Raw genomic sequence first — 25,000 nt, forward strand, 5'->3', positions numbered from 1 at the left:
AGCAATATGCCTGGCCTCCTCATGTGAACACACGTATATCCATTTCCAGGGCACATAGAAACCCAAGGGAGTATCTCTTCTGGGACTGGGACCAGACTGGTGACGGCGATGACAGCAGCAGAGGCAGAGACAGCACAGAGGTGGAAGAGTCCACTGCCAGGAGACAGAAGGAGCTCTGCCTGGCAATAGCAGTGACTCACACTGGGGGCAGGCTTAGGATAAGCCTATCTCACTTCCACCTCAAAGCCTATCCTGTGTCATTGATAAAATTACTAACTATCTTGCCTGAGTGTCTGGACAGGAAGTGATAATGGAGCTTAACTAGTAGTAGTAATCTTTGTCAGTGAAATACCACAAATAAAAGTACACACATTGCCATTGCAATAAAGCATATTGGGAAGTTACGAGAATTAATAAAATAATCCAAAACTTATAGTTTTAGAAACTTCCGCAATATTGCAAAGAAAATTTCCAGAAGTTCAGAAACAGAAATGCAATTTAACAATGTTAAAAATATTTAAAATTTAATGTGAAATATTACTGATAGAAATAATAAAATTTCATATAAAATTTCAGAAACATGAAAAAAGATCACAGTAATTTACCTTGTATCTGGAGATACAGTAATAAAATGAATAAATGAGTATTGGAAGCATGAAGTGACTTCCACTGTCTTTTACAAAGTCCACAAATTACCAGAAATTTGAAAGTTTCATTAAAGCGACAGTTATTAAATATATATTTAAAAGCAAATTCAGATTTACATATCAATTGATGGATTGAAATTGATTTATTAGAGAACTTTATTAGAAAAAAATTTTCCTGAAGAAACATCAACTCTACATGTACTAAAATTTGCATTTGGATATAATGTATCAGATTATTCCCCTTGGGAATATATGCTCCTGTGCAAGCACATACCCCACTGCTGTGACCACTTATAAATACTCCAAACACCTCCAATAACATACTCATAATGACTCTTCTCAAATTAAAAATTGTCAAAAATTAATTGCCGCCTTGAATTTTCCACCAGTGACTAACAGCACATTCAAATGTATGGATAGAAAAATGAAGTTCCTAAAAGCGTAAATTGTGATGAAATTAATTTGGAGAAAAATGAGGCAAAAAATGTTACCAATGATGACATCACAAAACAATGTATTACTATTTATTATATTTAAAATTATGGCACAAAATACTGTTTGTCATTTGTATTGCATTTAATAGATAAGAAATTAATTTTGAAGAAAAAAGTCTTCATATTTTAGCACAGAGGATGGCACCCTTTCTGCTTTTGAAAAAGAGGCCTCACCTCATGCTTTCATTTTGTGCTGTGCCCCATAAATTATGCAGGGTATGACCTACCTCCTCTCTACCAAACCTGAGAAAATAAAGAGCATTTCTTCACTTACCAATGATGAGAAGTGTTAGCAATCTACTTGAACAGGAAGTTCACTTGAGCTGAGAGTTTTTATTAGATTAATAGCGGGACGTGTTTAGAAAAGTGATTTATCAATGACTAGAATTGGCGTATAGAAGTTGATATTTCCCCAACTTATTCCGGTAAAACTTTGAAATGTAGCGAATGGGAAATAAAATAACCTATGAGAGGCATGAGCGAATACAAGGATAGCAGTGACTTCTGAGTATGTGTAAGTGTCGGGGGTGGTAATGGGAATGTCCTTGAACCCGCTAATTCCTAATAGCTACACTCAACTTTTGATCCACTCAGATTATAACTAACCTCAAAGTTTCTTCATCTCTTATGGCACATCCAAGTCTTAATACTTGATTTTGACGATACCTGAGATGAAATCATTTTCCTAGGATTCACTTCCATAAAAGAAGCATAAACTTGTTATAGTTTATTCAGGATGGTCTAGGACTTTAGAATCCCTGATGAAGTCTCACCTACATCTTTCTAAAGCCAAGTTAGCATATAATGGAAAAAAAAAAAGGCAACATACATAGATAAGTCATTGAGTCTACAATGGGAAGAACAAGATGGTTTCTGACATTATTTAGATCTAGACATTCAAGAAACATTTATTTTTCTCTTTATATATTTTGGAAAATAAACGTAAAATAGTAGAACTGTTATTGCTGAATGACAGCTTCAGTTAAACAGTTTCCATGTTCATTTCCACATGAAAAAGAACCATTTTCATTGGGAACCTATTAGCAAAAAATGAGTGCATTTGAAAGTCATGAGAAAAAGCATCATAAAGATAAAAAAGAGAAGGCTTAAAATTACATATATGTTTGAGAGACAATTCTGTCCAGACATGAGGTGGCTTTCTTGTGATTCTAGTCCTGTGATCCAAGAATAAAATAATATTTTACAATTACTGTACACTGATGAAGGGACTTATACCCAAGTCTTGGGTACATATGCAAAAAGCTTTGTCTACATTTTCAAAAAGCAGATTCTCTGAATCATTCTTCTCAGGGCTCCCATCACCTCCTTGTTTCGCAGGCTGTAAATGATAGGGTTGAGCATTGGGGTCAGAATGGTGTAGAAGACAGCCAGAACCTTGTCCTCTGCTGGAGATCTCAGCGATCTTGGGCGTAGGTAAGTGTAAGCAAAAGGTACATAGTATAAAGTTACCACTGTGAGGTGTGTGCTGCAGGTCGAATAGGCCCTCTTCCTCCCTTCTGTTGAGTGCATGCGGCAGACTGCAAGGAGAACTCGGCCATAGGAACATGCAATGCCAATGAAAGGAAACACAAGAAAGAGGGTGGTACTCACAAACACAGTGTACTCATAGACCCAAGTGTCCATGCAAGCCAGAGTCAACATGGCTGGGACATCACAGAAGAAATGGTTGATGGACCTGGATCGACAATAAGGGATATGAAGGGCATATACAGTGTGGGCACAGGAATTGATTGAGCCCATTATCCAAGATCCTGTTATCATCAACACACACACTTTTTTGCTCATACGAATGGGATAGTGAAGAGGAAAGCAAATAGCCACATAACGATCATAAGCCATAGATGTCAAGAGCAATGCTTCTGCCCCTCCTAAAGTCAAGAAGAAGAAGCTTTGAAAACCACACCCAATGAAGGAGATAGACTTGTTTCCAAACACAAAATTGAAAGCCATCTTGGGAACAATAGTGGAGATGTAATTTAGGTCAATGAGGGAGAGCTGACTAAGTAAGAAATACATAGGTGTGTGTAGACGGGTGTCTAGGAAGATGAGTAGAATCATGGACAGGTTGCCAAACAGAGCCATTAGAAAAATGAGGACAATGAGAATAAAAAGGAGCAGGCCTATTCTTGATGGTGGAAACAACCCCAATAAAATGAAATCAGTTGATGTTTGAGTATAATTTTCCATGGGGCATTGATGCAATTTTCCTGAAGGCAGATAGAAAAGTAAGTCAATCACAGAATATGAAGCTTTTTTTTTAGTTGTGTAGTATCTAAAATCTTACAGTGCTTAAGTAAATAACTGAATGTTTCTATTTTGTAAAAAAAAAAAAAAACACAACAAATTATTTTTTGACCTAGAGATTAAAATTTGAAGATGCAAGCATTAGTAGCCTAAATCTTTTCTAAGAAATCTTAAATGTCATTAAAAAAAACATATATTCACTAAGAATTTATCAGGATACATACATTTAGCTTACGTAAACATACACAAGTATTGCCAAAATCATATGCTTATTCAAAATGCATGCACATAAAATCAACATAAATGCATACATTGTACAGTTATTTTAAGAATAATGTTTGCGACCCATAAAGGATCATTTTTCTTTTATATCTAAGACTTACTTCTAAAACTGCAGCAGCCTAACAGCTTATGTTGAGGAATAATATTTATTTCTTGAGTCCTCTTTGCATAGTAATATCAAATAAAACATCCTTGAAGTCAGGTAACACTATTTGGTTCACAGGTTCTGAAATTGTGAATGAATACTTGATGTCAAGTACCAATGATACAAAATCTTCTCTTCTTCCTTCTGAATGATACAGTTAGAGTCAACTCTTCAACTTAATATCTATACACCATATTCATGGCAGGTTCCATAAATCTGCTAGAGTTTCCCAAAAACCATATGTTTATAGACATTTCTTATATATTTTATCATAGAGTATCATAATTATTATCAATCATATTCCAGAATATGGTATAGTTAAGAGCCGACTCATGTAGTATCCATCACAAATCCAGAGCAGTAGTTCATAGACAATATAAGCAGTAGTCCTTATTATCAATTTTAATAGAATTACCATATGATAGAACAATACCACTTCTGAGTACATGTCCAAGAGAAATGCAATCAGAGTCTAGAATAGATATTTGTACACCCATGTTTATAGAAGCTTTATTCACAATAACTGCAAAGTGTAAGCAACAAAAGTGCCCACTGACAGACAAAAAATGAACAAACAAAATACAGCATGTGTGTGTGTGTGTGTGTATATGTGTGTGTGTATATGTATATATATGTATAATATATATGCATATTATATATAGTATTATATAATAGCATCATATATATATTATATAACATATAACATATATCATATTATATATTATGCCATTATATATGCTATAAATATTATATATATGCTAATATATTATATATTATATATTATATATAATACCAATTATATAATATATATTGTTATAATATAATGATAATATATCATTTATTATATAATATTACATTATATAGTATATATGATTATATAATAATTATATATTATATAATAGCATAATATATTATATAATAGCATAATCTGAATATTTAATGCATATATATATATGCATTATATATATATATATATATATATATAATCATTCGCTTTTTGAAAGGAAGAAAATTCTGTTATATGCTACAAGATAAATGAGGAATCCAGATATTATACTAAGTAAAATAAACCAATCAAAGGAAGCCATATGCATGGTTTAACATATACAAGGTACCCAGAGTAATCAAATTCATAGAAATGAAAGTGGAATGGGGGTTAAGAGGGCCTGAGAGGAAGGAGAAATGGGGAGTTAATACTTAATGGGTGTAGAGTTACAGTTGGGCAAGATATAATTTTGGGGATGATGATGGTAATGATTAAGCAATAATATGAGTTTCATTAATGTCATTGGAATGTACACTTAAAAATAAAATGGTAAGTTTTATTATATAATAAATATATATGTATGTATTTACTCCCATCAAAAATTCAGAAGTAGAATATAAGTGTACCTAAATTATTTCATGTTTGGAACCTACAACAAGGACCAGGATATGTGCAGTGCAATTGACCTTTGTATAAAGTGTGGCCTCCGAAAAATTGCAAAGGAAAGAGTGGGAGAGCAATTTTTTTCCATAAATGCCATTTGGATTCAATGTATCACATATTATACCATTTTCCATAGGATACCATTTATATTAGTATTTTAATGATTGACAAGAAAAAAATATAATATTTGAAATTACCAATAAAATTATGATCACTCTTACCACATACATTTTATATAAGGCTCTCTGTGATGAATTTACCATGAGGTAGTTAGTATTATTCCACTCTAAAGGTGTAAAAAATCAGCACAGAAAACAAATAATTAATGTCACATCATATCTGGTATTTGATGCTATGTATCATGACTGCCAGATGAACACTTTTTTTTGTTCTAAGATGAGAATTTTTTATTACTCATGTCGCATTGTTCTAATACCCTGTCATGGGACATCATTTAAAGGACCCCTGAATCTGACATTGAAGCATATTGAACTCTTGAGTAACAGCCTTGGAAATTTCAGGGTCTCAAGTAGAGAGAACAATTTTTCTTAGGTAAAAATAAATCCAATAACTTATTTTTATTCCCTGTAGGTTGATTTTATCCATTGGAATAACAATAAATAGCCTATATTTAGCTTACTTACAAGACATTTTCCATCTCTTTAATTCCTCAGATTTCCTTAAAAATTGCATTCTAGGCATCAGCATTTATAACAAGTGTACATAGGAGGAAAGAATATCAGAAAACATTCTGATGATATTTCATAGTGAACAGAAGAAACAAGCCTAGAATGTTTTTCAGGTCCTACAGGAAAGAGAAAATAGTGGTACGAAAATAAGTTGGTAACTGGAATGTGTCAGAGTATGTTCCAGAATTAATTATATTTGATCCTGACCTTGGATATACCTCTTGAATTTGATATTACACTGATATTTTATTCATGACAAAATTGAGTTGCAAAGATTCTATGCAGCTTTAACTAAATACATATACTTGAATAACTGGATTTCCTATCTGTCATCATTGTATGTATGTATGTATGTATGCATCTATCTCTATCTCTGTCTATATGTCTGTCTATCTATCTATCTATCTATCTATCCTCATTTCTCTAAAAGCATCCCCCGTATTATCGCTCAAATATTAAATATTTTGAGGTAATAAATCTGAAATAAGACCGGGTCAATTTTTATCCACCAACACACACACACACACACACACACACACACACACACACACACGCATACACACACACACACTGAAAAAGGAAGAATAAATTAATGTTGTTAAGTTAGAAATGCCACACAGGTGGTAAAGTAAAGAATGCATGTGAAAGCTTCTTTGAAACATGAATAAAATCATATTACCAATAACCGTTTACTTATTTGGACATATTCTCCTATTTTGTCGGATATATTGGTTTTACTGCACTATGACCACACACATTGTCTTATAACAATGTTCTCTAAAACCTTTACATAAAATTCAATTCTTGCTCTGTTCCCAATGTAAAAGTGTCCTTGCTTATAAAGGCACAGCCATATTATCTCCTTTGTAATTTATATTGTCGATGTCCATACTCTACATAATGAGGAAAATCTTCCAAATGCTGTACAAGTTCAAAATGAATTAAACTATTACCATCTCTTAAAGCCAATATGCATCAATATTATTGCAGACCTTTTATCCTATGTTCATATTGGAGTTGAAAATTAAATACTGAAAAGCCTCATGTGGCTGATTCATACATTTACAGAAAATATGCTTGTTAAAACTATTTCTCATTATCAAAAGATGAACGAAATCACAGAGTTAGGTAGTGACTTATTCACGTCTGTGCAGTGACCTAGTGATAGCGTTGAGAAACATGAAGGAGTGTCCTGTCGAAACTAGATTAATACAGAATTTTCCACTAAGGCATGGATTTTCATGCCCTGTACTCCACGTTTGATCAAAACTATTCTCAAAGAAAAATCATTCTTAATTACACAGTAAGGCTGATCATTTACAGAGGTACAGAGCAAATATGCATTTCCCTAAGCCCCCTCCATAATTTGGCTTTGCAGGAAAAGAAATCAGATCAGACTTTTAGGAACCTGTAAAGCACAAGATACTCTCCACCAAGTTTCACAGAAATTTGAATTACTTTGTCTTTTCTCAAGATCCCTGTAATACCCTAAAAATGTGGGCTCTCCCCCAAAATGTCATTTTTTATTCACCTGGCAGTCTGGAAAACCAGTGAACCAAGTTAACAGGTCAGTTTTCCCAGGAGGACTTTGAATGCATTAGGTAGGTAAAGTGGATCTTCGTTCCTAAAAGTCGGCTGATCATTCCTGGATGTCCATGTCTATAGCAGGAATTATTTTTAAAAGCAGAATTCTTTTGCATAGCCATCGGTCGTAAAATTTTAAGTATTGTAAAATGGCTTTTATAGAATATAGAATCAGATGATCCAGAAGAGGGTCCTCTGGGATCTAGGTCAGGGTAATTCTCCACAGTATCCTCTCAGGGAAATCTACAGGAGATTTCACAGCCTTTCAAGGGTTTCCACAAAACAGATTGTACTAAAAGGACAAAGAGTACACAGTTTGCAATACTTTAGTGAATTGGGAATTTTAATGACAGTATTTAATATTCAAGACACGTGAATTTTCAGTTTTAAGAGGAACTATACATTTTTAGAGTAGAATACACAATGAATATCTGTGTAGGTGCATGCTTGTGTGATTCCAATCCATACAAGTCCTTAAAATTCCACAAAGGTGAATCAGCATTAGTAGGCAATTTGGTAGGCAGATAATAGAAACTGATTAAAAGAACTGTCTTTCAAATTTTGTTTTGCAGTGAGAATTGATTTATTTTGTTTCATTTTACACATACCCTGGAGAGTTTAGGTTTAAAGTTAGATGTACTTCTAGCTCCCCTACTATGGGAAATGCGATAGTGGATTAAAGAATTTAACTATTAGAGGCTGTACACTTACATGGAACAGATATAAAGAAACTGGGATATTGCAAGTTACCTATGAGATGAAAAATAAGGAAAACATAGTGCATATTTGGCTATAACTTATCTCTGAAGAATAGCCATAAATTTTAGCATCTTTATCATTATCATTGTCATCACAATTACTTATTTTCACTTCACTTTTCTTTTTCCTTGTTTTTAAAAGAAATTTTTTGCTATTTATTTATTTTTGAGAGAGAGAGGCAGAACGTGAGCAGGGGAGGGGCATAGGGAGAAGAGGAGACACAGAATCCAAAGCAGCCTCCAGACTCTAAGCTATCAGCATAGAGCCTGGCTCTGGGTTCAAATTCATAGACTACAAGATCATGACCTGAGCTGAAGTTGGACGCTTAACCAGCTGAGCCACCCAGGTGCCCCCACTTCATTTTCATCCACTACATGCATGATAAAATTTTCAAGTTGTTTCCATATGCTATACTCCTTGGATCTTCACACAAAATCTCCAAAGTTGTTAACACAGATATCCCCAGCCCCCCTACTGGAACTAATTAATGTGCACAAGAAGTATAAAAAAAATATATGTGAAAGTTAAAGGGTAAACACTTCACTTTCACATAGCTTGTGTTTAAAAAACACGGATTAACATAAGTAAAACCATGGTTACTTGGAGTATTTCCCAAAGTTGTCTTTCAAAGCTTACACACACATGCACACACACACACACACACACACACACACAAACACACACACTATTAGATGTTTGTTTTTAAAGTTTTAAATGTTTATTTATTTTTGAGAGAGAGAGAGAGAGAGAGAGAGAGAGAGAGAGAGAGAGAGAGAGATAGCATGAGTGAGTGAGGAGGGGCTGAAAGAGAAGGAGAGAGTATCCCAAGCAGGCTGCAGTATCCGAGCTGCCAGCACAGAGCCTGATGTGGGGCTTGAATCACAAACTGTGAGATAATGACCTGAGCCAAAGTCAGATGCTTAACTACTGAGACATCCAGGTGCTCCTAGACTTTTTTTTTTACACTCCCTAGTTGCAAATTCCCCTTGCTCTCTGAAGGTAGAGCGCTTCTATGAAATATTTCATAAGCCGAAAGTGTACAAAGTGAAGACACAATTCCCATTAATATATAGAAAACGTTTTCATTATTGTCAGAATAAAAAATAATCACCACTTCTGGATACCTTAGTACACCTCTTGCTAATGGGCGTTCATAACAAATCACGGAAAACAAGTGCTTACAGGCACAGTTCAAAACTATACAGGATGCTGGTATTGTTAATGCAGTCCTAGGGAAGCAGCTTGCCAGTGCCACTCTCACGGATCCAGGTGCACGCTGCCTTTATATGGGCTGGCTGCTAAATAAACACTGAATGCTAATTTCACCTTTGGCCTTCCTTTTTTCTGGAAAAGTGAAAACCTTTTTCTGATTTATTTGGGTTAGCGAGAACAGTACTAAAGTCAGTCTTCTGTGTAAAAGCAAATTGGCATCACACAAACTTAAAAAAAGCGAGGGATACCTGTTTTGTGTTGTGTAATTTCATATAAAGTCTAGACAAGTAATTTCTAGGTTTTAATTAGAAAGAGCGAATTTCTGCAGAGAAAACAAAGCAAGTAGAAAATGCCATTAAGATTACCACGGATGCCATTTAAGCACCCGTCAATCATGCAAATATAATAAACAATATAATAAACAAATACAATAAACAATGTCTCTACAAACCTTATTGAGGACTTGTACCCTTAGGTGTTAGGGTTCTTCTTTAATTCTCACTTGAGCACCTCCAAAGCTTACTTCATTATGAGCCTTACCTCATTTCCCATCCAGAGAGCAATTTGTGAATCAGCTCCAAAGTCACTTTTGTAATCTGTTTTACATTCTACCATTGGCGCTGAACAACATTGGGAAAAGAGTATCTGTTCATTCAAGCCCAAACTCCCTTTCAAATCTTCTATTTCCTAACCATCTCTCACATACATCACTTATTTCCTAAACTGACCACTTTAAGTCTAAGTAATTTCAATCCAAACTGTCACAAATACTACCAAAGAAGTTAATGAAAGCAATGTAATCAATACCTATATGATCACATCCTGCCCTTGAGTGAAAACATTTTTACTTCTGAAAAATATAATTCATGTTACCTATGTTTTGTTTATTACTGTAATTTTTAAATCCCAGTATAGTTAACATACAGTGCTATATTAGTTTCTGTTGTACAATATAGTGATTTAACAATTCCATATATCAGCCAGTGCTCATCACAACAAGTGCATGCTCTAATTTCCATTATCTATGCTTCTTTAAAGCATTCTTTTTTTTTAATGTATGAAATTTATTGTCAAATTGGTTTCCATACAACACCCAGTGCTCATCCCAAAAGGTGCCCTCCTCAATACCCATCACCCACCCTCCTCTCCCTCCCACCCCCCATCAACCCTCAGTTTGTTCTCAGTTTTTAACAGTCTCTTATGCTTTGGCTGTCTCCCACTCTAACCTCTTTTCTTTTGTTGTTGTTTCCTTCCCCTCCCCCATGGGTTTCTGTTAAGTTTCTCAGGATCCACATAAGAGTGAAAACATATGGTATATGTCCTTCTCTGCATGGCTTATTTCACTTAGAATCACACTCTCCAGTTCCATCCACGTTGCTAAAAAAGGCCATATTTCATTCTTTCTCATTGCCACGTAGTATTCCATTGTGTATATAAACCATAATTTCTTTATACATTCATCAGTTGATGGACATTTAGGCTCTTTCCATAATTTGGCTATTGTTGAGAGTGCTGCTATAAACATTGGGGTACAAGTGCCCCTAAGCATGAGTACTCCTGTATCCCTTGGATAAATTCCTAGCAGTGCTATTGCTGGGTCATAGGGTAAGTCTATTTTTAATTTTCTGAGGAACCTCCACACTGCTTTCCAGAGCGGTGCACCAATTTGCATTCCCACCAGCAGTGCAAGAAGGTTCCCATTCCTCCACATCCTCTGCAGCATCTATAGTCTCCTGATTTCTTCATTTTGGCCACTCTGACTGGCATGAGGTGATATCTGTGTGTGGTTTTGATTTGTATTTCCCTGATGAGGAGGGACGTTGAACATCTTTTCATGTGCCTGTTGGCCATCCGGATGTCTTCTTTAGAGAAGTGTCTATTCATGTTTTCTGCCCATTTCTTCACTGGGTTATTTGTTTTTCGGGTGTGGAGTTTGGTGAGCTCTTTATAGATTTTGGATACTAGCCCTTTGTCCGATATGTCATTTGCAAATATCTTTTCCCATTCCGTTGGTTGCCTTTTAGTTTTGTTGGTTGTTTCCTTTGCTGTGCAGAAGCTTTTTATCTTCATAAGGTCCCAGTAATTCACTTTTGCTTTTAATTCCCTTGCCTTCGGGGATGTGCCGAGTAAGAGATTGCTACGGCTGAGGTCAGAGAGGACTTTTCCTGCTTTCTCCTCTAAGGTTTTGATGATTTCCTGTCTCACATTCAGGTCCTTTATCCATTTTGAGTTTATTTTTGTGGATGGTGTGAGAAAGTGGTCTACTTTCAACCTTCTGCACGTTGCTGTCCAGTTCTCCCAGCACCATTTGTTAAAGAGACTGTCTTTTTTCCATTGGATGTTCTTTCCTGCTTTGTCAAAGATGAGTTGGCCATACGTTTGTGGGTCTAGTTCTGGGGTTTCTATCCTACTCCATTGGTCTATGTGTCTGTTTTTATGCCAATACCATGCTGTCTTGATGATGACAGCTTTGTAGTAGAGGCTAAAGTCTGGGATTGTGATGCCTCCTGCTTTGGTCTTCTTCTTCAAAATTACTTTGGCTATTCGGGGCCTTTTGTGGTTCCATATGAATTTTAGGATTGCTTATTCTAGTTTCAAGAAGAATGCTGGTGCAATTTTGATTGGGATTGCATTGAATGTGTAGATAGCTTTGGGTAGTATTGACATTTTGACAATATTTATTCTTCCAATCCATGAGCAGGGAATGTCTTTCCATTTCTTTATATCTTCTTCAATTTCCTTCATAAGCTTTCTATAGTTTTCAGCATACAGATCTTTTACATCTTTGGTTAGTTTTATTCCTAGGTATTTTATGCTTCTTGGTGCAATTGTGAATGGGATCAGTTTCTTCATTTGTCTTTCTGTTGCTTCATTGTTAGTGTATAAGAATGCAACTGATTTCTGTACATTGATTTTGTATCCTGCAACTTTGCTGAATTCATGTATCAGTTCTAGCAGACTTTGGGTGGAGTCTATCGGATTTTCCATGTATAATATCATGTCATCTGCAAAAAGCGAAAGCTTGACTTCATCTTTGCCAATTTTGATGCCTTTGATTTCCTTTTGTTGTCTGATGGCTGATGCTAGAACTTCCAACTCTATGTAAAACAACAGGGGTGAGAGTGGGCATCCCTGTCGTGTTCCTGATCTCAGGGAAAAAGCTCTCAGTTTTTCCCCATTGAGGATGATGTTAGCTGTGGGCTTTTCATAAATGGCTTTTATGATGTTTAATTGTGTTCATTCTATCCCGAATTTCTCAAGGGTTTTTATTAACAAAGGGTGCTGGATTTTGTCAAAGGCCTTTTCTGCATCGATTGACAGGATCATATGGTTCTTCTCTTTTTTTTTTTTTTTGTTAATGTGATGTATCACGTTGATTGATTTGCGAATGTTGAACCAGCCCTGCATCGCAGGAATGAATCCAACTTGATCATGGTGAATAATTCTTTTTATATGCCGTTGAATTCGATTTGCTAGTATCTTATGGAGAATTTTTGCATCCATATTCATCAGGGATATTGGCCTGTAGTTCTCTTTTTTTACTGGGTCTCTGTCTGGTTTAGGAATCAAAGTAATACTGGCTTCATAGAATGAGTCTGGAAGTTTTCCTTCCCTTTCTATTTTTCGGAATAGCTTGAGAAGGATAGGTATTATCTCTGCTTTAAACGTCTGGTAGAACTCCCCTGGGAAGCCATCTGGTCCTGGACTCTTATTTGTTGGGAGATTTTTGATAACCGATTCAATTTCTTTGCTGGTTATGGGTCTGTTCAAGCTTTCTATTTCCTCCTGATTGAGTTTTGGAAGAGTGTGGGTGTTTAGGAATTTGTCCATTTCTTCCAGGTTGTCCAATTTGTTGGCATAGAATTTTTCATAGTATTCCCTGATAATTGTTTGTATCTCTGAGGGATTGGTTGTAATAATTCCATTTTCATTCATGACTTTATCTATTTGGGTCATCTCCCTTTTCTTTTTGAGAAGCCTGGCTATAGGTTTGTCAATTGTGTTTATTTTTTCAAAAAACCAACTCTTGGTTTCGTTGATCTGCTCTACAGTTTTTTTAGATTCTATATTGTTTATTTCTGCTCTGATCTTTATGATTTCTCTTCTTCTGCTGGGTTTAGGCTGCCTTTGCTGTTCTGCTTCTGTTGCCTTTAGGTGTGCTGTTAGTTTTGGTATTTGTGATTTTTCTTGTTTCTTGAGATAGGCCTGGATTGCAATGTATTTTCCTCTCAGGACTGCCTTTGCTGCGTCCCAAAGCGTTTGGATTGTTGTATTTTCATTTTCATTTGTTTCCATATATTTTTTAATTTCTTCTCTAATTGCCTGGTTGACCCATTCATTTGTTAGTAGGGTGTTCTTTAACCTCCACGCTTTTGGAGGTTTTCGAGACTTTTTCCTGTGGTTGATTTCAAGCTTCATAGCATTGTGGTCTGAAAGTATGCATGGTATAATTTCAATTCTTGTAAACTTATGAAGGGCTGTTTTGTGACCCAGTATATGATCTATCTTGGAGAATGTTCCATGTGCACTCGAGAAGAAAGTATATTCTGTTGCTTTGGGATGCAGAGTTCTAAATATATCTGTCAAGTCCATCTGATCCAATGTATCATTCAGGGCCCTTGTTTCTTTATTGACCATGTGTCTAGATGATCTATCCATTTCTGTAAGTGGGGTGTTAAAGTCCCCTGCAATGACCACATTCTTATCAATAAGGTTACTTATGTTTATGAGTAATTGTCTTATATATTTGGGGGCTCCCGTATTCGGTGCATAGACATTTATAATTGTTAGCTCTTCCTGATGGATAGACCCTGTAATTATTATATAATGCCCTTCTTCATCTCTTGTTACAGCCTTTAATTTAAAGTCTAGTTTGTCTGATATAAGTAGGGCTACTCCAGCTTTCTTTTGGCTTCCAGTAGCATGATAAATAGTTCTCCATCCCCTCACTCTCAATCTTAAAGGTGTCCCCAGGTCTAAAATGAGTCTCTTGTAGACAGCAAATAGATGGGTCTTGTTTTTTTATCCATTCTGATACCCTATGTCTTTAGGTTGGTGCATTTAATCCATTTACATTCAGTGTTATTATAGGAAGCTACGGGTTTAGAGTCATTGTGATGTCTGTAGTTTTCATGCTTGTAGCGACGTCTCTGGTACTTTGTCTCACACGATCCCCCTTAGGATCTCTTGTAGGGTTGGTTTAGTGGTGACAAATTCCTTCAGTTTTTGTTTGTTTGGGAAGACCTTTATCTCTCCTTCTATTCTAAATGACAGACTTGCTGGATAAAGGATTCTTGGCTGCATATTTTTTCTGTTTAGCACACTGAAGATCTCGTGCCAATCCTTTCTGGCCTGCCAAGTTTCAAAAGAGAGATCAGTCAGGAGTCTTATAGCTCTCCCTTTATATGTGAGGACACGTTTACCCCTTGCTGCTTTCAGAATTTTCTCTTAATCCTTGTAGTTTGCCAGTTTCACTATGATATGTCGTGCAGAAGATCGATTCAAGTTACGTCTGAAGGGAGATCTCTGTGCCTCTTGGATTTCAATGCCTTTTCCTTCCCCAGTTCAGGGAAGTTCTCAGCTATAATTTCTTCAAGTACCCCTTCAGCACCTTTCCCTCTCTCTTCCTCCTCTGGGATACAAATTATGCGTATATTATTTCTTCTTAGTGTATCACTTAATTCCTAATTTTCCCCTCATACTCCTGGATTTTTTTATCTCTCTTTCTCTCAGCTTCCTCTTTTTCCATAACTTTATCTTCTAGTTCACCTATTCTCTCCTCTGCCTCTTCAATCCTAGCCATCGTCATTTCCATTTTGTTTTGCATTTCGTTTAAAGCGCTTTTCAGCTCCTCGTGACTGTTCCTTAGTCCCTTGATCTCTGTAGCAAGAGATTCTCTGCTGTCCTCTATACTGTTTTCAAGCCCAGCGATTAATTTTATGACTATTATTCTAAATTCACTTTCTGTTATATTATTTAAATCCTTTTTGATCAGTTCATTAGCTGTTATTTCCTGGAGATTCTTCTGAGGGGAATTCTTCCGTTTGGTCATTTTGGATAGTCCCTGGAGTGGTGCGGACCTGCAGGGCACTTCCCCTGTGCTGTGGTGTATAACTGGAGTTGGTGGGCGGGGCCGCAGTCCGATCTGATGTCTGCCCCCAGCCCACCACTGGGGCCACAGTCAGACTGGTGTTTGCCTTCTTTTCCCCTCTCCTAGGGGCAGGATTCACTGTGGGGTGGCATGGCCCTTCTGGGCTACTTGCACACTGCCAGGCTTGTGGTGCTGGGGATCTGGCATATTAGCTGGGGTGGGTAGGCAAGGTGCACGGGGGCAGGAGGGGCAGGCTTAGCTCGTTTCTCCTTAGGTGATCCTCTTCAGGAGGGGCCCTGTGGCAGAGGCAGGGAGTCAGATCCTCTGCCTGAGGTTTGGCTCCGCAGAAGCACAGAATTGGGTGTTTGCACGGAAGGAGCAAGTTCCCTGGCAGGAACTGGTTCCCTTTGTGATTTTGGCTGGGGGATGGGAGGGGGAAATGGCACTGTCGAGCGCCTTTGTTCCCCACCAAACTGAGCTCTGTCGTCCGGGGGCTCAGCAGCTCTCCCTCCCTTTCTCCTCCAGCCTTCCCGCTTTCTGAGCAGAGCTGTTAACTTATGACCTCCCAGACGCTAAGTCGCGCTTGCTGTCAGAACACAGTCTGTCTGGCCCCTCCGTTTTTGCCAGCCAGACTCGGGGGCTCTGCTTGGCCGGCGAGCCGCCCCTCTGCTCCAGCTCTCTCCCGCCAGTCTGTGGAGCGGGCACCGCCTCGCCGCCCTTCCTACCCTCTTCAGTGGGCCTCTCTTCTGCACTTGGCTCCAGAGACTCCATTCTGCTAATCCTCTGGCGGTTTTCTGGGTTATTTAGGCAGGTGTAGGTGGAATGTAAGTGATCAGCAGGACACTCGGTGAGCCCAGTGGCCTCCTATGCCACCATCTTCCCTCTCTCCTTCTCTTTAAAGCATTCTTGATGAGGCTGCAATCTTCCCCATTTCCAGAAGATGCTTCTTAGGCAGTGGATAAAATGAATTCTCCATTCTTTAAAGAATATTGTTTGTCCTTCAACATTTTTTCTCAAAAGGTCTTGGTTCAATTATTACCAAAACAAAATTCTTATATTTGAAGTACCATTTTAATTTATATATAAACATTTATTATATATTTTAGAATAGAGTATCATAATTACATCAATTATCCTCCAGAATATGGTATAGTTAAGAGTAAGCTCATATATTATTCCTCACAAATTCAGTGTTCATAGACAATATCACCAGTAGCCTTTATTATCAATTTTACTATGTTTCAATATCATTTCACAATCATTATCATCAGATTGATTCTCAGAATTGTACAATACCACATTTTAAATTTAAAAAGAATGTGATGTCTTAAAACAATGTACGAGTTTCAAGTAATCGATTCATTTATTTAATTTTTAGGGCTATATACTCAAATATAGAGTATTATATGTTGTTTAATCTTACTTCAATCAAATTTAAAAAATAGGATTCTCTGGTTGATGAAATGCTTAAATGTATGTATTGCTTTTTATACACAAAGGTACTAGATTATAAATGAAATTTTCTCAAGCACTTGCTGAGGATGCTCACTCCTTGTATGATTATTCAAAATAAAAAAAACAAAAAACAAACTGAGATTACTATTGTAGCTTGTATTATCTCCGCAGTCTGTACTTTCACAAATGCACTGGCTTGGTTACCTGACAGTGGCCCAATTTCATCATATGAACAGAGTCATTTCATCTGTCAGCTTCCTCGAATATTTTTCAAATGAGTGTACATTTTTGGCTCCATACTTGAAATTTGAGATCCCTCCAAAAAACGCAGCAGCAATGATGATTCTATGTCTTCTTTAACTGGATATTTAATATAAAGCATTTTTTGTGTGTTTGGCTTGTTTTATTTCTTTGTACTTACTATAAACTGAGACTTGGACAACATAGGTTAAGTTACTAATAGCCCAAGATAGACATAAGCCAAAGTTGGGAAAGGAGCTCAAATGATTTCTTTAGAAGTTTTCACAGGTGTGTTAAGGATCAATTCAGTGGTTAGAGAAACAAACATATTTATTCAATTTATATCAATATTATTGTGTCTCTCATGTTTTATGGATCATATATTTTATATATTGCTCAGAGTAATTTCACAGTAAATACATACCTGCATACATTGATTTATTTCCCAATTTTGATTATACTGGCCAACAATTTTAATAGTTAAATGCAATATGATTAGTTTAATAAAACATATAGGAAATTACTAAAATATTGTAAATATGAGATCTACCTTTAATTTATTTAGGCATGACATATTTTCAAAATTTCCATTCTTCTGGTAAAAAAAACACTAAACTATGGCACAATGTTTACTTACTAAACTAAATAATAAAAATAATATTATTCATTTTATTGCGATATTTTAAGAAAATGTTTCACAATACAATTTCATTGCAGAAAATACCTTAAATATACTTATGTTTTTCCTGTCTTCCATTAACTGAATTACTTAGACTTTTTACTTGGTAAAAAATAGCAAGTAAAATGAAAAAAATATTAAGTTATTTGATTTCCTAATTATATTGTATTTCAGAACCACTTTCTTATGTCCAATCTATTTTGAGTTCCTTGAACTTTATGGACCTGCATGCTTATATCCCTCCTCAGATTTGGGAGGTTTTATGTTATTAATTCCTTAACTAAGCCTGCTGCCCCTTTCTCTTTCTTTCTCCTTCTGGTGTTGTCATGATGCATACATAAGTTTTCTTTGGGGAACATAAGTTCTGTAGTTTTTTTAAACTCTTTTTTAGTCTATTTTTCTTTTATTTTTCTGACTGTATAATTTCAAAGTATCTGTCTTTGAGCTCACTGATTCTTTCTTGTGCTTGATGAAGTCTGTTCAGCCTCTGTGTTGATTTTTTTCAGTTCAATCATTATGTTCTTCAGTTCTAGAATTTCCATTGGTCCCTTTTTCATGGTTTTAAACTTTGTTAAACATCATTTCTTTCAAATATTGTTTTCCCGTGCTCATGTAGGTAAAGATTCTGAATTCTTTGCCAGGTAGTTTTTAGATCTCCATTTCTTTGCAGTCAGTTGCTTGTGTTTTATTATTTTTTGTTTCAAGTTTTGTTTAAATTCCAGTTAGTTAACATATAGTGTAATAATATTGGTTTCTGGAGTAGAATTTAGTGATTCATCACTTACATACAACACCCAGTGCCCATAACAACAAATGCCCTTCTTAATACCCATCACTCATTTAACCCATCCCCCAACCACCTCCCCTGCATCAACTCTCAGTTTTTTTCTCTGTCCTAAGTGTCTCTTATGGCTTGCCTCCTTCTCATTTTTCCCCTTCCATTATGTTCATGTGTTTTGTTTTGTAAATTTCACACATTTGTTAAATCATATGGTATTTGTCTTTCTCTGACAGACTTGTTTTGCTTAGCATGATACACTCTAACTCCATCCACATCACGGCAAATGTCAAGATTTTATTCTTTTGATGGCTGAATAATATTCCATTGCATATATATACCATTTCTTTCTCCATTCATCAGGGGATGGACTTTGGACTCTTTTCATAACCTGGCTATTGTTTGTGTTTCATTCTATTTTGGTAGTATCATGTTTCCCTGACACTTTGTGAATCTTACAGGATTACACTGAAGTAACTAGTCACTTTTTCTTTATCTATAGACTGGATTTGACAGAGAAAGCCTTTCACCAGTTTAGCCAGAAATTTTGGACAGGCCAGCAAGAAGTTATCACAAATGGATCTCCTCACAGGGTCCATGGTTAATTGGGCTTGATACTTTGTGTCTGTAGTGATTTTGCATTCTCACTTGACACTCTTTTCCCTACGGGAGTGCTCTAAAGCAGAGGAAATCTCTCTGATCCGTGTTACATGGTATGAAAGAGGGGTGTCTCACATAGAGTGTAACTATCCTTCCTACCTTCTTCAGTTTATTTGAACTTTTTTCTGGAATCCAGAACTCTAAAAGAAGTATGTTTGTGGATGGATGGTTATTTATATTCATGTTTGTGTGAAGAGATGTGGGCCAGATCCTCCTATTCCTGCATTATCCAGACACAATTAGCATGTGTGGAGAGGTCAAGATAACTCTGTATCCAGTCATAGAAGTACTGAGTGAGACATGGGGTGCCTGGGTGGCTCAGTTGGTTTAGTGTTCGACTTCGGTTCAGGTCACGATCTTAATTTTCGAGGGTTTGCGCGCCAGGTCAGGCTCTGTGCTGACAGCTCTGAGCCTGCAGCCTGTTTTAGATTCTGTCTCTGGCTCTCTCTGTCCCTCTCCTGTTTGTGCTCTCTCTGTCTCTAAAATAAATAAAGATTAAAAAAGTTAAAAAAAAAAGAACTGAGTGAGACAACACTACCATGGCTCAACAAAGTCAATGAGTGAAGTGATCCTGAAATACCCCTACATTCCCCAAATGTGTATCAATAAAAGGTGGAGACTGGGTGCCACATGTATCCCCAAGAGACACCACAAAATCAACCATGTTGTGATGCCATGGCATTTGGTTTATCCTAATAAATGAAAGAATAATAAAGAAAATCCTGATAGTTTACATTTAATTTCTGTTTTTAATCTAGTTGAATTATACACAAGTCACACAGCTCTTATATAAATGATCCCATTTATTTATTTTTGCTATGTATTTACTAATTTATTTATTTAATTTATTTTTTAATATATTTTTAAAAGTTTGTGTGCGTGTGTGTGTGTGAGAGAGAGAGAGAGAGAGACAGACAGACAGACAGACAGGGGAGAGGAAGAGAGAAGGAGACAGAGGATCCAAAGCAGGCTCCAAGTTCTGAGATATCAGTACAGAGCCGATCCGGGGCTTCAACCCATCAGTCATGAGATCATGACCTTAGCCAAAGTCGGACCCTTAACAGACTGAGCCACCAAGGTGCCCTATTTATTTTTTATTTTACTTCAAGTATAGTTAACCTAGAGGGTTATGTTTGTTTGAGATCTACAATATAGTGATTCAACAACTGTTTATATTACTCAGTTCCAATCAAGATAAGTATTCTTAATCCCTTACACTTATTTCACCTATCCCCTGACTCACCTCCCCTCTGGTAACCATCTGTTTTCATTTTATTTGTTTCTTAAATCCTACATATTAGTGACATCATATAGGATTTTCTTTTTCTGACTGCATTATGGTCCTTAGACTCCTGTCCATTTTTTAATTGAATTATTTGTTTCTTTGGGTGTTTTCTTGCATAAAATATTTATATTTTATGTAAAATAACTATTTATCAGATATTTCATTTGCAAATAGACTCTCCCATTCAATGGATTGTCTTTTCATTTGTTAACTGTTTCTTTTGTTGTGCAAAGGTTTTATTTGGATGTAATCACAATAGTTCATTTTTGTGTTTAATTCTCTTATTTCAGGAGACATATCTAGAAAAATGTTGCTATAGTTGAGGTCAGAGAAGTTACTATCTGTGCTCCCTTCTGGGACTTTTATAATTTCAGGTCCCAAATGTAGGTAGTTAATTTTTTTGAGTTGATTTTTGTGTATAGTGTACGAAAGTGGTCCAGTTTTACACTTTTGCATGTACTGTCCAGCTTTCCCAACATCATTTGTTGAAGAGACTGTTTTTTTCCCCTGGGATATGCTTTCCTCCTTTGTCAACTATTAATTGACCATATAATCGTTGGCTTACTTCTGAGTTTTCTATTCTGTTCCATTGATCCATGTATATATATTTTTATGCCGGTACCATAGAGTATTAACTACTGCAATTTTATAATAGAACTTGAAATCTGGAATTGTGATACCTCCAGCTTTGTTTTCTTTTTCAAGAGTGCTTTGGTTATCCAGGGTCTTTGGTGATTCCATATAAATTGTAGGATTGTTTGTTCAAATTCCGTGAAAAATGCTGTTGGTATTTTGATGGGGATTGTATTTCATGTGTAGATGCTTTATGCAGCTATACACATTTTAGCAATATTTGTTCTCCAATCCATGAGGATGAAATGTCTTCCCATGTGTTTGTGTCATCTTCAAGTTCTTTCATCAGTATTTTATAGCTTTTGGAGTACAAGTGTTTAACCTACTTGGTTAAGTTTATTCCTAGATATTATATGATTTTTGATGTAACAGTAAATGGGATTATTTTCTTATTTTCTCTTTCTGCTGCTTCATTTCTGGTGTATATAAATCCAATGGATTTCTGTCCAGTTATTTTGTGTTCTTCAAAATTACAGAATTCCCTTCAGTTCTGGTGTCTTTTTGGTAGGGTCCTTATGGGTTTTTATATAATATCATGTCATCAGTACATGTTTGAAGTTTTACTCCAGCATTACCATTTTGGATGCCTTTATTCCTTTTCCTTGTTTCATTGCTGTGCCTAGGAGCTTAAGACCTACATTGAATAAAAGTGCTGATAATGAACATCTTTGTCTTATTCCAATTTTAGGGGAAATAAAGGTTTTATTAGGTAGGATTATGTTCCCTTGAAACCGATTATTGAGGGTTTTTATCATGAATGGATTGTTTACTTTGTAGAATGTTTTTCCTACATCTATTGAAATGATTGCATTTTTTATGCTGTATCTTATTGATGTGATGTATCACATTAATTGATTTGAAAATATTGTACTCCTTTTGCATCCCACAAATAAATCCAACTTGATTCTGGAGAATGACTTTTTAAATGTATTGGTGGATCCTGTTTGTTAATATTTTGTTGAGAAAATTTTGCATCTGTATCAGAGATATGGTCCTGTTATTCTCCTTTAGTCATACTTTGTTTATCTTGTTTTGGTATCCTGGAAATGCTGCTGTCATAAAATGAATTTGCACATTTTCCTTCCATTTTTATTTTTGCAATAGTTGGAGAAGAGTAGGTAATACCTCTTCCTCAATGCTTGGTAGAATGCACCCCTGAAATCATCTGGGCCTGGACTTTTGTTACTTGAGAATTCTCTGATTACTGATTCAATTTCATTACTGGTAATCGGTCTGTTCAAAATGTCTATTTCACTCTGATTCAGTTTTGGAAAGTTATGTGTATTTAGGAATTTATCCATTTCTTCTAGATTGCCCAATTTATTAGCACATATTTTTTATTCATTCTCTTATTATCTTCTGTATTTCTGTGGTGTAAGTTGTTATTTCTCCACTTTTATTTGTGATTTTGTTCATATGAGTCACTAACTCTTTTTGAGACTGCTAAAGTTTTATCAATTTTGTTGATCTTTTCAAAGAACCGGCCTCTGTTTTCTTTTTCTGTTCCAATTTTGGTGTGTTTTCTTCTTTTGCTTTTTTGGTTCTTGTAATGTCTTTTTTTTTTTTCTGTTCTAATACTTATTATTTCCTTTCTTCTACTGCTTTTGTTTTGTTTTGCTTGTGTGTGTGTGTGTGTGTGTGTGTGTGTGTGTGTTTGCTTCCTTTATGTATAAGTTTAGGTTTTTATTTGAGATTTGTCATGCTTCATGAAGTAGCCCTGTTTGGCTATAAACTTCCAACTTACAATAGCTTTTCCTGCATCCTAAAGATTTTGGACCATTATGTTTTTATATTCATCTCATGCATTCTACGACTTGTCCTTGATTTATTGGTTAAACCATTAACTGTTTAGAAGCATACTATTTAATCTCCATTTATTTGGGGTCCTTCCATTTTAATCTTGTGATTGGTTTCTAGTTTCATGGAGTTGTGGTCAGAAAGAATGTGCAGAATGCTTCTATCTTGTTTGAATTTGGGGAGAATGTTGGTGACCTAATTATTGTCTTGGAAAGAATGTGAATTCTCCTGTTTTAGAATGAAAAGTTCTGAATATATCTGTTAAATCTATCTGGTATAAAAATCAATCAAAGCCACTGTTTCCTTGTTGATTTTCTGTTTGATCTGCCCACTGATGTCTATGAAGTTTTAATGTTCCCTACTAGTATTATGTTACTCTTAATTACTTCCTTTATGTTTGTTATATAACTGCTTTATAATTGGGTGATCCAGGTTAGGTGCATGAATATCTACAATTGATATATCTTCTTGTTAGATTGTTCCTTTTCTGATTATATATTTTCCTTCTCTGTCCCTTTTTACAGTCTTTCTTTTTTACCCAGTTTTGTCCCATGTATTACTATCACAGCTTTATTTTAACAATCTTTTTTTTTTTTCATAACAAATGCCTCTCAATCCCTCCTCTTTCAATCTGCATGAGTCTTTAGGACTGATGACACTATTTTATGCAGCATAGAGATAGGCCTTGTTTTTTACCCATTCCATCATCCTATGACTTTTGATTGGAGAATTTCGTCTATTTACATTCAAAGTAATTACTGATATGTATTTATGGACATTGTGTTATTTGTTTTGTGGTTATTTCTGTAGTATTTTCATTGTATGAAAAGTCTTTATTTAAATTCCAGTTAGTGAATATACAGTGTAATTTTATTTTAAGGTATACAATAGAGTGATAAATACTTCCATACAACACCTGGTGCTCATTAAGTCCATTTCTTATTCTCCACCACCTATTTAACCCATTACCCCACCCAACTTCCTTTGGGTAACTATCCATTTGTTCTCTACAGTTAAGAATCTTTTTGTTTCCCTCTTTTCTCCCTTTTTTTGTTTTCTTTTCCTTTTTCTTTTTCTTTGTTTCTTTTATTTAAATTCAACATATGAGTGAAATGATGTGTTTCTTACTCTCTGACTTATTTTACTTAGCATTGTATTCTTCAGCTCCATCCATGCCAAAGCAAATAGAGAAACTGTCTTGTGTTTTATGATTGAGTAATATCACATTATATAATATATTCGTATCCATTTATAAGGGAGTGGTCACTTGGGCTGTTTCCATAATTTGGCTGTTGTAGATACTGCTGCTATAAACTTTGAAGTGCATGTAACTCCTTGATTTAGTATTTTTGTATTCTTTGTGCAAATTCATAGTAGTACAATGGGTGGATCATAGGGTAGTTCTATTTTTAACCTAATACCTATTTATTTATTTATTTATTTATTTATAAGATTTTAGTTAATATACAGTGCAATATTGGTTTCTGGAGTAGAATTCATTGATTCATCACTTACATACAACACCCAGAGTTCATCACAAGTGCCCTCTTTAACACTCGTCACCCATCTAGCCCATCCCTCACCCACCTCCATCCATGAAACTTCAGTTTTGTCTCTTACCTTCAGAGTCTTTTTTGACTTGTTTCCCTCTCTCCTTTTTGAAGAAGCCCCATACTGTTTTCCAGAGTAGCTGCACCAGTGTGCATTCCCACCAACAGTGCAAGAGGATTCCCCTTTCTCCATATCCTGGCCAATAGATGTTGTTTCTTGTGTTATTGATATTAGCTATTCTGACAAAACTGAGATGATGTTTCATTGTACTTTTGATTGTTGAGCATCTTTCATGTGTCTGTTGGCAATTTGGATGTCTTTGTTT

The 25,000-nt window shown here is 35.7% G+C and overlaps 1 protein-coding gene across 1 annotated transcript; it reads right to left on the reverse strand.

Annotated features, from left to right (window-relative positions):
* Positions 1-2,410: 2,410 nt before the first annotated feature.
* On the reverse strand, positions 2,411-3,349 carry LOC131492547 (olfactory receptor 2L5). The gene has a single exon (XM_058696214.1). It carries the CDS (start codon positions 3,347-3,349, stop codon positions 2,411-2,413), a length of 939 nt encoding a protein of 312 aa, XP_058552197.1.
* Positions 3,350-25,000: the final 21,651 nt, after the last annotated feature.

This window comes from Neofelis nebulosa, chromosome 1, assembly GCF_028018385.1.
Source record: "Neofelis nebulosa isolate mNeoNeb1 chromosome 1, mNeoNeb1.pri, whole genome shotgun sequence".
NCBI lineage: Eukaryota > Metazoa > Chordata > Mammalia > Carnivora > Felidae > Neofelis > Neofelis nebulosa.

What these genes read in the sequence shown, in the direction of transcription:
- LOC131492547 (XM_058696214.1), bottom strand. Translation starts at nt 3,349, where the DNA reads ATGGAAAATTATACTCAAACATCAACTGATTTCATTTTATTGGGGTTG.